This window comes from Lactuca virosa, chromosome 9 (assembly GCF_052849685.1).
Source record: "Lactuca virosa cultivar CGN04683 chromosome 9, Lactuca_virosa_CGN04683_v6, whole genome shotgun sequence".
Lineage (NCBI taxonomy): Eukaryota > Viridiplantae > Streptophyta > Magnoliopsida > Asterales > Asteraceae > Lactuca > Lactuca virosa.
In genome coordinates, this window is record NC_136434.1 from 66,613,630 (window position 1) to 66,627,166 (window position 13,537).

The window sequence follows — 13,537 nt, forward strand, 5'->3', positions numbered from 1 at the left end:
TGCTGTAAGAACGATGACTTCCCTGACCTACCGATGAGTATGAATAGTCCTGAATCTCTTTGCTGCCAATGGTGTCTGACCATGCACCAACTCCTTCTTCCTCCATCAGACCTCCAATCTGGACTCTGGAATCGTATTCTTGATCGGCATTGGAGATACCCACCCTTCATAAAACAGGGTTGAAGACATGACTCACGACATGGTCTCCACCTTAACCACCAAACCGACTAAACATTCATATCTCCAACATCCCCTCACTGTAAGATGAAAACGATTCACAATGAGTCGTATCTTGCCTACTTGGGTAGAAGTTGATGCAGAAAAACACATTCCTCTCTTTTATCCCTCGACTGATAAAAATTCGACGTTTTCTCCTTCGAACATAGAAGGCTGGGAAAAAATATAATCATGTCCTAGCAAACGACACCACCAACCATCGACTGACCTTCTTGAAAAAGGTTGCAATCCTCATGTGGATCATTATAATTACTTCCTTCTTAAGTCCCAGAACTCAAACTGATACTACCTTGAACAAGGCCCTTGAGACCATAGAATCAACCAACTCACGCAGGTCTGCACCATTCAGAAACAATCTACCATGGCCATTTAGGACCAAAAAAAATACCAAAATCATCATCATTATGCCCAACCGTAACCATAAGACTGATAGAGAAGGAAACAGACTATAAACGAACAATAGTGTCATGCCACACTATCAAGAATCTACCAGCTCCTTAGTAACATTTTGACTCTTCCTGATCCCCGTACATATCCTATTCTTCCATTAATATGGTTCGATACTACGTTCCATAACTATTCATACCCGTCCCAAGAATTGCCTCAAAGTTCCCAATTCACTACACATGACCACTACTAAACGTTCTTATCACATATACACGTGCTCAAACAAGCATACACCACTAATCTTCCTAGGATCCCCTTCTAGGATTCTTCCCCTATATCGTCTTAAGAAATGTCTCTTCAAATGCCGATAATCGACACATGAATGCAAGTCGTATATAATAGAGGATACGATATACATTTGAATGAATGTCTCTATCCTAAGGTATTAATTAGACAACAACATGCAATACAGACGAATAACAAATATCAAGTAAAGAGATTCAATTAACAAATATCAAGTAAACTTTAAGGCAACAAGAAATATCAAGTGTCAAAAAATTCTAACATGAAATTCCTGAAAAGATCCTTCGCTTACATAGTAGCATGCATTTCTAACAATTCACATATCAACATATGTAACTTAGTATGAATATATTGGGAATCACTTTTCTTTTCCAACTCCGACTGACTGTACACATCGCATCTCTTTTCCCTTTTATTAAAAAAAAATTCAAAAATATTGGTATAAGTTCTCAAATCCTAGTTTGAGTTTGGAATCACATGAATGTTCATCCAAATCCTTCAAACCATGGCTCTAATACCAACTTGCAACGTCCCAATTTTCATAATAATGTTATTCATTTTTAAATAGGATACATTTCCATTTTCATAAAACCATAATCAAGATAGAAACACTTGTTCATAAACCTTAATCCAAAATTCAATATTAGAGTATAAATAAAATCATTGCCAAAGTCTCAAAACATAAAAGTTGATGATATGTGTATATAGTCACGACTTCTTATCAGAAAAAGTATATGAAAAACATTTAATCCACAATTATAAGCACAAATCTTAGTGAGTTCCTCAAAATAGCACATACAATAATATACATACAATGCATGCAAATAATGGCCTTCAACAAAAAGTTGGTCCTCCCTTTTGGCCTTCAGTACAAAGCTCGTCCACTCTTTTTTCCCTTTAGCATAAACCCGGACTACCCCTGACCTTCAGCACAAAGCTGGTCCACCCTTGGCCTTTAGCACAAAGTTGGACCGCCTCGAGTATCTTGGCCTTCAGCACAAAGCTAGACCACACTTAACTCATAACATGATATGTCGACATATATAACAGACAGACAAACAAAAAATCCAACAACAACATGCAACTAACTAAACTAGTCTACTTGCCTAAAAGAACGCAACAACATAACCACATCCTAACATACATCAAATACATACTGTAATATATAATATAATGAGAAAACTCATCTCGTAGAAACCTGTAAATCATAGCTGCACACGAATAAATGTAATGGTCGGTCTCATGAACCACATTACATTAGGTAAATGTCAAACCTCAGTCTATGACCCAAAAACCTAAAGTTTGACCCAAGGTCAAACCCATTCAAAAAGTCAAACTTCTTGTCAAAAGGCATGTTGTGCCCTCCTCTAGGCGCCCAACGCCCACAACAGGACAAAATAGTTGGATTCCAGTTCAATTTAGACATGTTTGAACAAAAAGCAGAAGTGCCTGGTTGCCTTTTAAAAGATGTGACGCCCCAAACCATTTTCAAAAGGGTTTTTTGACTTATTTCATTAAGTCAAGGCTTCTACTTCTAAGATCTGATTCTCAATAGCCTCTTAATGGATAAAGTTTTCAACTTTATCTATTAGGATTGTCTAAACAACTAAGATCTAAACTTAAAGTTTATAAATGAGTAGAAGGGCCATAACTATTGCATTAATTAATGGGAATGCATAAGATTCCATTTTTCCAAGTCCAATAATTTCATAAAGTAATCCAAGGTACTCAAAAGGTGTTGGAGTTCTCTCAACTGCAAGAACACAAGCAAAATGACCAAAAAGTGCTAAAAACAACATATAACAAGATCTAAATAGCTAAAGAGCAAGATATGAACATTTTACTCACAAACATCCAAAAATAGAGTGATTTTGATGGATCTACACTTGGAACAACCTTACTTGTCACAAAGAATTTTTTTTTTTATCTTCAAGCTTCACCAAAATTGAAAAAATAAGCACAAAAGTCAACAAAATGCTCAAGAACAAGAGAGATGAGTTTAGGGTTTCACCTAAGGATTTTCTAGAGGCTGTGGGGGCTTAGAATGACGAAATCTAGGGTTTTATACCCCTTAAGTAGGCCACCAGCCCAAGGGCCTGGATGCTGCACGCACCTTGTGATAAATTCCAAATTTTAGTTTTCTTCATATTTTTTCTATTAATTTCTTCAAGCTTCGATCTTCACTTCATATCTTTCCTTGGACTTTAAGACTATCAATACAAGTATGAGAAAGCATAATCAGAACTCGGGTTTTATATATATATATATATATATATATATATATATATATATATGTGTGTGTGTTTGTGTGTGTGTGTATGTGTGTGTATGATAATAAAATATGATGATATATTTATGGTATTTAAAAAATATGTTGAAGTATTATAATAATTTGGTTAGTTAAACTAATTATTATCGAAATTATGCATATATGCAATCACCATTTCTGCATCGCCACCATCTTCGTCATTTTATGCAATCACCATTTCTGCATTGCCACCATCTTCCTCATTTTCACGCATCACTACCAACTTCACGCATCGCCACCATCATTGCCCTCAGAATGCATATTCTTTCTACATGAACCTTACACCTCCTTCTAGACTAGCTAAACATCTCATTCTTTTAGAATGCATATTTTTTCACAATGAAACTTACAAAGAAAGCATTCATCAACTTTACGACCCATAAATGTATACATGCATACACAAACGTTTAAATTATTTTGGAACAATGATCAAAGTCTCGAATCATTAATAATTATTTAATTCTCATTACAAGTTTAATTTGAGGCGATAAAATAAATAGGTGGAATTCGGATGGAGTTGCTATTTCAGTAAATGAAACATTTTTAATGTTTAATAAATACTATTTCAGTAAAAATGTTATTACAAGACATTAGAATAATTTATCCTTATTCTAATAAATGAATAGTTTTAATCTCCTTTTGTCAAGTGTCACTCTAATACAAATCTTCATTAATATTGTGTCATGTGTCATGTAGATATATTAGACAACTCATTTCAAAATTCAAATTTACATTTTCAAATTATATGTTAAATTTGAAGTTATAATAACTTTAAAAACTTGATATATCTCTTAATTAATAATTCATTTAAAATGACTTATTTAAAATAATTGGTTAATAATTTTAAATTTTTTATTATAAAAATTTAATTAATTTTATAACCATGGTTCCCACGGGTTATAAACTAGTTACTTAATATAACAATTTCAAAAGTTTTTAGTGCAGTAAATTAAATATCGGACAGGTTTTGAACCAAATCGATTTTTAAATAAAAATATTTCTATAATTAATTAAAATTAGATTATGTTTATTAACAACTATTCACAACCTATTTTTTCAGAATTTATTTTATATTCATATGTACAACCAATCAATTTTTTTTTATTTTATCATTTAACAACACATTATCACAACAAAAAAAGTTAATAAAATATATCAATAATTTTTCATATATATATATATATATATAAAATTTTTCAATAAATAAATTATCTAATATATAGCAATTAAAATAAAAAGAAAAAGTTAGATAAAAAATAATTATGGCTGACCATCTTTGCTAGTCTTGGCTTGAAAATAATTATCCTGACCATTTTTTCAACTGGTTGCAACTGTTTGGTTATATAGATATAACTAAGTGTGAGACCTATGTATTACATGAGTTAATTTAAAATAAATTTTAATGTAAAATTCAAAATATTTGAGAAGTTTGAATTTATAAGAAAAGTGAGAAAAATATTAAATTATAAAAATTAAAGTGTTTTTTTTCTCTTTTAAATTTAAACAAATAATTTAGATAAATAAATAAAAAAAGTTAATGAAACTTTAATTTAGTAATCTTGAAACTACAAGGAAAGCCATTAATGAAATTGATATGCATTTATTATTAGATTTAAATAATATATGAAATTTAATAAAATAGAAAAACCATAAAATGACATGTGGAATAAAAATTAATTTAAAATAACCATAAAATTACATGTGACAAAATGAATAAGAATGTGACCAGGGGCGCACCTTTTATGGGGCCAGGAGGGGTTGTGGCCCCCCTGAATTTTGGGCTAGAAGTAGGATATATATGTTCAATTTTCGGAATTATAAGCCCAGCAATGTGAGTTTTGGGCTGTGGCCCCTCCTGATTAGTTGATCTAATGTTTGTGTTGCCAAGAAGCTGATCCAAGATTCCAAGAGAGAGACGATCGTCAATCAGCTTCCGCCTTCCGCCCCAATCTCCCAGGCCCCATCCTCAATCTTCGTTCAATCGCAAGTCGACTCCGCCAAATCGAATCCGTTCGTCGTCGGTCGCCACTCGCCTGCTCGTCGCGACGTCGCCTGCTGGGTGCTGCGCCACTGCGGACTGCGGTGCTGCTACGGTGCTACCTGGCACCTGCTGCTGTTCTGCTCATCTGCTGCAATCCCCAATTCCCCAATTCCCAATTCCCCATCCTCAGGTATGCTTTCAGCTTTGAGCAATTGAGCTTTCAAGTTTCAATTCGGATGCTGTTCAGCCTGTTCTTCAGTTCTTGACTTCTTTCCTGTTGGAATTTTAGGAATCATTTGAGTTTGTGTTTATTCTTCACTTGATAAAGAAAATAATGGGGAAAACTGATGTACTTTCTCAAGCTCTACAAAAGAAATCTAAAGATATTCTTAATGCCATGAAGTTAGTTTCAGCAACAAAGGAGAGTCTAAATGAATTCAGAAACAAGGGATGAGACTCTTTACTTGCACATGTAAAGTTTTTTTTGTGAAAAACATCAAATGGATATGCCGGATATGAATGCTCCATATACTTCTACTCGATACCGGCCTCGAAAAACAGATAATCATGTTACTTTTGAACATTTTTATCGAGTGGATTTGTTTACAACCACATTGGACAAACAGTTACATGAGTTGAATAGTAGATTCAATGATCAGTCGATGGAGCTATTAAGTCTTAGTTCTACTTTAGTTTCAAAAGAACACCCTAAAGTGATTAAAGTTGATCAAATTTGTCGTCTTGTTGAGAAGTATTATCCCGAAGATTTTACGGAGCAAGAGAGAATCCAATTAAGATATCAATTGGAGATTTTTAATATTGATATGACAAAGAATCCCAAGCTTAGTGGTGTATCAACTATTGTTGACTTATGCAAGGGTCTTGTGGAAACTCAGAAACGTGAGACGTATTATTTGCTTGATAGAGTGGTGCGGTTAATCTTGACACTTCCAGTTTCTACCGCAACAACAGAGAGGGGATTTTCAGCAATGAAAATATTCAAGAACCGTCTTCGCAATACGATGTCGGATGACTTTCTCGCAAACAACTTGGTGGTTTACATAGAAAGAGAAATTGCTGAAAACATTATTCGAAGTCGGTAATTGATGAATTCAAAGACCTTAAAGGTTGTCGGGCTGAGTTGTAATTCTTTTTCTAGTTATTTTTTTGTGTTTATTTGTAAAAACAAATTTGGTTTTTTTTGTAAGAACGTTAATTTTAGTTTATAATACTTTCGGTAAATCGCCCCCCCCCCCCCCCCCCCCAAAAAAATTGTTCAAGCTCCGCCCCTGAATGTGACATGTGACAAAAAGATTTTATTTATTAGAATATATTTTTTTTTTCTTTTTCACCATGACAACCAATTGCCTATGGACCTCACCAATTAATATACATGATATTAGCGAAGATTAAAAAAAACGTAAACTAAAATAACTTAATTAAATTATCACCTGCAATTTTACAAATTACACAAAATTCCCTAATATTAAAAAAAAGGTATACTTAGAATCATTTAATTTTGCCACCATTAAATGAAACATCTTATATTTGGGATTTTTTACAAGGAACCATGTTTTGACTCAAAGATATGATGTAACATGTGCATTCACCATACATATACATATAAGTCATGTTTTTGTTTCTATATAATTTATTTCAATTGTATTGCTTGATATATCATAATCATATAACGATACTTGTTTATTGTAATATTAGTTTATAACCCGTGAGAACCACGGTTATAAAATTAATTAAACTTTCATATTAAAAAATCAAAATTATTAATCAATTATTTTAAATAAATTATTACTTAAAAGATATTTTTTTAGTTATATAAAATTATAATTGTAGATTTAAATAAATATGTGAATTTATATCACCTTATAATCTTTATAAATTTTATTTAATTTTTTAATCTAATGTTATTAATTTAATATAATTAAAGTGAAAAAAATTTAAAATTTGAAATTTAAAATTTAATGTAATTAAAATGAGAAATTTAAATTTTGAAATTTGAAATGGATAATTAATACGTTAACAAGTGGCATGATAGGTGACATATAATATTAATGATGATTTCTAATATTATTACACTTGTCAATATTAGAATAAATCTATTCATTTATTAAAATAGAGAGAGAGATGTAAACGTGGAAGTTAATGTTGCAAGTTGGGATAGCCTATGGTCCTTCTTTAAGATCTCAATTGATTGTAACTGATTAGGTTGCGTTTTGGTATACACAGTAACTAGAAAGGATGAAATGAAGTATTAACACTGAAATAATAATAATAATAATAATAATAATAATAATAATAATAATAATAAATCATATTTGATTACCACCAAAAAATAAGATGGAACATTCCATACGTAATGATGTAAAGTTATATATATTCCTTCTCCTCTTATTTTATTCCACTTGAGTGTGATTTTTATTTTGTTTTATTTTTTTATTTCTTTGTAGAATAAAATGATATATATTATAATTGAAAATTACTTTTATTAATATAATCATTAGTAATTGTAATATAGTTAAAAAAATTAACTATGATTAAATAACTTTTAAAAAAAAATTAGTTTTTAATTTTTATATTTTTAGATCTAATGTTTTCTAAATCTTTTTAAACCAAAAATAATTATATCTATTTTTTAACTATTTTACAAACCGCATAACATGTATCTTAAATGAAATTAGATTTGGTTATATGCAATATATATAACAATAGTTATTTATTTAGCTAAACTTTATTATTATAAATTAACATTTTTTAATTTATCAAATTTACTCGGTTTAGTTTTCTATTAATTGATAACAAGCAAATTTTTGAGTGATTTATTTCATACTATGAGTCAACAAAACATGATAACAAACACATTAAAAAAACTTTTTTTTCCATGTACATGTGTGCAGATGATCCGACTGCATGTTGTGTATATGCATAGTGTGCAGATGAAAAATACATGATTTATTTATAATTTTATTTTCTTGCGTTTTTACCTTGCGAATCATCTAGACACATGAATTGGACTACAATGGTGTGTTTTTCCTTGCGATTCATCTATATGCATGGTTTACATAATTATTTAATACATGGTTTCTCCTACTCTTATTACCATGTAGTTGGTCTCCATATTCTTCGATATCATAAGGGCATATGTTTCAGACACTTCACTTCTGATGTGACTTGTCTCTTATTCTAAAATGCTTCTTAGATGCTAATTAGGACAGTGGTCTACTACCATATATTAATTGTTTTTGTTGGCAATTTTGTCATTTCTTGTCAGACTAAGAAATAATCTCTAATTTCTAGATCTAACACATACGTTGAGTATAACACCATTGCCAATACTAATCATGAGTTAATTTGGCCACGATGGTTCCTAACTGACATGGGAGCTCCACGGTTTGACAATATGAATTTCATTCGGATTTTCTATAATGAAGTCCTCTATTAGCATACAAAATATAATTAGATTATCTGTGTTACTTCATTCGTTCGTGAACATGTGGTCGGAAAAATTGCTTAACTTTTTCCTATCTCATGTTCAGTCATCCTTCCTCAGGCTAAGTTCAAGGGGTGGCAATGTATATCTACAAATATTGTTGATATCGCTATTTATATTCATATATTTTATATGATATCTTAGTATTTTTAGTTATATTTTGGTCTTAATTAAAGATATTTGATACTTATTATGTCTAAATATTGTTTTGTAGCTACAAAGACATTCTCGGGATAAAAGGATAATCAAAGAGCAAAGAATTATCAAAATCTGAAGACTGCGGCTTGGTAACATACAGTTGGCACCGTGGATTCGTGACCTGATCGATGTATATATTAGATAAACTACAACACAAATTACTTGGAAAATACGCGAAAGATTCTAGACACTACGACACGGTAATATCATATCCACGACGCGACGTTTTACATGTCTATAAATACAACATTCTTTCAACCTCTTGATTATGCAACAAATCTTCTTCAAACTTTGACAACCAGAGAGCCTTTCGAACCCTTTTGGAGACCAGAGATCGTTATTGGAGCGAGATTCGAAGGGATCGAGAGTCGATACGCATATAATCATTTGGTTTGTTTGTTTTAATCATATTTAACAAAGTTTACTTCGTTTTTATTTGCGTTTCTGCTTTAATCATGGGCTAAAACCTCTATACTTTCGTTTAGAGTAGGTGAGCCTCAAAACAATGTTTTGATTTCAATTTTCGGTTTTAATCTAGTTGTTTATTCATTATGTTTGCTTGATAAAAATCATAATGTGTGAAAGTCATAATCTTTTCTATTTATTGCTGAGTATTATTAGGGTTTGATGACCATTCTATCTTAATATGCTTGAATCATATGATTTTATGAACCTTAAGATTATATGACTAGAGTTTGATCAAAACTTAGGGTTAAATAGAAAAGTCGGTAACTTTTATGTGCGAGAACATATACGATTAAGATTCATATATAAATAATTGATTTTCATTATCAATGATATCAGTTTAATATTCAAGTCTTTAATAATTCGAACTAAACACTAATTTTTAGAATAATTAGTTCACTTGATCACTGCAATTAATAATCTGTTAAAATCAAAAGATTAGTAATTTGATCATGAATGCTAGTCAAATTAGGAATTAGTAAATAACAAAGTTAAATCTATTGCACTATTAGATAAATCAACCATAGTCAAGAGGTGAATTGGATCTAAACGGAAGTACCTTAAGCATCTTGTTTTCAATCATAATCTGCTCTATTTTGCTAGTTTAAATACTTGTTTGCTATTTAGTTGCATAAAATTAACGTCAGAAGTTTCTGAACTTTAAAATCAGAAAACTCATATTTTAGTATTATTTTTTAGTTTAATTAGTAGCAGATATTTTATATTGGAATCATATCTGTTCCTCAAATGTTCAACATTCTGGTCTTACCATTGCTATAATGATATATGAATAGGTACACTTGTCCGATTGTATTAGAGTCCCTAGTTGTGATTAAGTTCATTTTATAAAGACAAACCTTCATAAATGGTCCCTGTGGTTTCAAAACTTTTAATGTTTAGTCCTTATGGATCACCCCATCAATATTTGTCCGTTAAGTAAAGGGCATTTTCGTCATTTTACTACCGAGGGACCATTATGAGCTTTTCTCTTAATTTTTTTTTAAAAAGAAAAAAATTAAATTTAATATGCAAGGGTACCACCCTCTCTCTCTCTCTCTCTCTCTCTCTCTCCCTCTCTCTCTCTCTCTCTCTTGAAAACAATGTTTGACTGAAAAAGTCAATGTTTCTCCTCCCTTCAATCTCCTTCAACGACTCCTAATATGAACCTAATAACCGCTCATTTGTGCCATCGTTACCACCACCTACGATCCAATATCACCGCCTCTGGTCCACCTCTACAAAAGCCCTCTTCGACCACCATTCTGGGTCTAATGGGTACAAAATAGTTGCAGGGGGAGAAAAGAGGCTCTGATCGTTACCAATGGGGAAGGAAAAAAAAGGATTGGACTCTTCGTCGGAGGTCCAATGGAAACAACGGTTTCCAGCGAGAGGCAAAACCAAGCCACTATCAATGTAACACCATCAATCCCCCCGCCATAAATGTCACCATCCACCGACAGTACACTGCAAAACAAACCTGCACCGCCACCGCACCTACACACTCATCCTCAAACGCCATTTGTAGGTCTGGAAATCGAATTGAAATGGGTTGTTGTCCCTTATTTTTCTCCCCCTCTCTCCCTTCTGTGAAATCCACCACCGTAATTTATGCTTTTGATTCCGATTTTGTTCTTTACATGAACGATTGGCTTTGATTCGTTCTCAGATACCTTAATGAAGAATTTGTAGCAGTGATTTTGATTTTGGATTCATTATGTATAGCAGTTGAGCTGAACACACAACCTCCAACACACGCCTCTATCTCTCTACCCTTTTTCTCTTACTAAGAACACCAAATACACGACATCAAACCGTTAGTAGATCTGGAAATCGAACATAAATGGATTTAGTTCGCGATTGACTTGGATTTGGTTTCCTATTGGCTTTGAAAGTTCAGTTTGGAAGAGGAAAGGACAATCATTCAACTTCATGATCTTCTTGGTAACAGGTACAAGTTGAATGATTCATAATGATGCATCATCGTCACTATTAAACCATTACTATAACCATATAGGTGAAAAATCTTTATAAATGAAGGGTTCGTTTCTAATTTCACATTTCTACATTTAGATGGTCAACAATTGTTGCTCACTTGGCAAGAAGGACAGATAACGAACCAATGGCGACTGGAGGATGACAACGGTTAGCTAGAGTTCAGTTTTTTATCTGGGTTTTTTCATTTCAAATTGAGTTCACATTTTGTTTATAGGTTACTGGTCAGGAATACATAGGGGAAAGGAAGGAGAAATCAAAGAAAGGAAAACAAGAAACATAAATGAAAGAAAAAGAAAAAAGGGAGACTCGTTTTCTTTTTCTTCAAATGGGAGAGAGAGAGAGAGAGAGAGAGAGAGAGAGAGAGAGAGAGAGAGAGAGAGAGAGAGAGAGAGAGAGGGACCCCTTACATATTAAATATCATGTTTTTTTTTTGAAATTAAGAGAAACCTAATAAATGGTCCCTAGGTAGCGAAATGACGAACATGCCATTTAGTTAACGGACAAATACTAACGAAGTGAGCCATAAGGACTAAATATTAAAAATTTTGAAACCACATGTGTGAGGTTTTTTAAAGTTAGGGATGAAACTTCAGATTTTGTGAAACCACGAGGACCATTTATGAAGTTTTGTATTTTATAAAATATAAAACCAGTATATAAATACCTATCTAGTTTTTGCATCATGGTTACTTTTATATTTATTTGTAATTAGTTTTCTTTGCCGTTATTATATTGGATAAATGTTTTTATGTTCTCTTAGATGTCACATAATGTAATTACGTTCTTTTCTTCATCGTTACCAAAGTTGTCAAGATCGGGATCTTACCTAAGATCATTTTAGAGTATCATTATCGTAAGATTGGATCGTGATCGGAGGATTTGACAAAATAAACTCACATTCAAATTTTCTCGCAAGGTCTGATGTGCCCAATATACGTTAATGTTGATTAAGACGCCTATAGTAAAATCAACTTTAACTTCTTATTAATGAACCATAATTTTTGTTGTCGTAAATTGTAAACATTATGAATAAAACATCTTAACTAGAAAAAGAAATAAGATCATTGTGATCATGTTAAACTAAAAGCATAATATCTGAAAGGGAATTTCATGATTGTGTTCTGCCTAATTCGTGATTGATCTATAAAATATGATGCTCTATGAAAGTTCTTGCTATTTGTGATGCTCAGTTTCAGGTTGAATAACGAATTTTGGAGGCTCGACTATATAATAAAATTAAAGAGGTAGGATTAGATCTCGTTAAGATATTAAAATCCTAGCCATGATCCTAAGATCTCATTATAGATCTTGTTCAGATATATCTTAGTATGGCTGAGATCATTTTTCGTTTATAAGATCATAAAGTCGTAAAATCTTAAAATTAAGATCGAAATCTTAACAAGAATGCCATTGGGCATCTCTTTGTTTCGATTTCATCCATGCATCATTGCTAAGTTATCAAATAATTAGATTCCTTTAAGTATACATTTTACAATATCATAGTAACCATTGAATAAAAATGATATAATTGAAACTATCATTTAAATCTAAAAATGTAATTATAGAATGTGTGTATTATAAATACATAGAACATAAAGCATTAAATTAAGTTATACCCTACATAGGAAATAAGTTTTATAAGCTACCGTCAGGTAACCACAATAGATATATGCCATTCGTCTATAGAACCTTGTCGCATTTGGTGTACTTTGAATGTTTTCTAACATTTTTTTATTCAACTATAATAATTATTTGGTAATTAAATTTTCGAGTAATAATATCATATCGACGAGTTCCTGAAAGGGAAGTTTTGAATTCTATATTCTAAAGTCAAGAATATACAATCAACTATATATTGATATGACTCTTTTTTTTAATTGCTTGTGTTTTGATATGTAATATTTACAATTTCTATTCTTTGAACATGAGTTTATTAGGTTGTCAAGATCGAAATCTTACTTGAGATCATTTTATGTCGACAGTGAAATCAACTTTAACTTCTTAAGCATGAACAAATATTTTTTTTGCTACAAATTGTAAAAATTAAAAAGAAAACATCTTAATTAGAAAAAAAAAGATATCATTTTGATATTGTACAACTAAAGAAGTAAGATCACAAAAGATTATTATGAGTGTGCTTTGTCACACCCCAGCAGGC

At 31.6% G+C, this 13,537-nt stretch overlaps 1 protein-coding gene and 1 long non-coding RNA gene across 2 annotated transcripts; both read left to right on the forward strand.

Annotated features, from left to right (window-relative positions):
* The first annotated feature begins 5,716 nt into the window (after positions 1-5,716).
* LOC145139334 (uncharacterized) lies at positions 5,717-6,319 on the forward strand. Its single transcript, XM_079073195.1, has one exon. The coding sequence runs from the start codon at positions 5,717-5,719 to the stop codon at positions 6,317-6,319; it is 603 nt and encodes a 200-aa protein (XP_078929321.1).
* A 4,275-nt stretch (positions 6,320-10,594) lies between these two features.
* LOC145135507 (uncharacterized) lies at positions 10,595-11,697 on the forward strand. The gene is made up of 3 exons (XR_013719856.1): positions 10,595-11,332; positions 11,455-11,526; positions 11,594-11,697. It is a non-coding gene; the product is annotated as an uncharacterized LOC145135507 (long non-coding RNA).
* Positions 11,698-13,537: the final 1,840 nt, after the last annotated feature.

Bases quoted from the DNA above. Each gene is read 5' to 3' on its own strand.
- LOC145139334 (XM_079073195.1), top strand. From the start codon at position 5,717: ATGGATATGCCGGATATGAATGCTCCATATACTTCTACTCGATACCGG.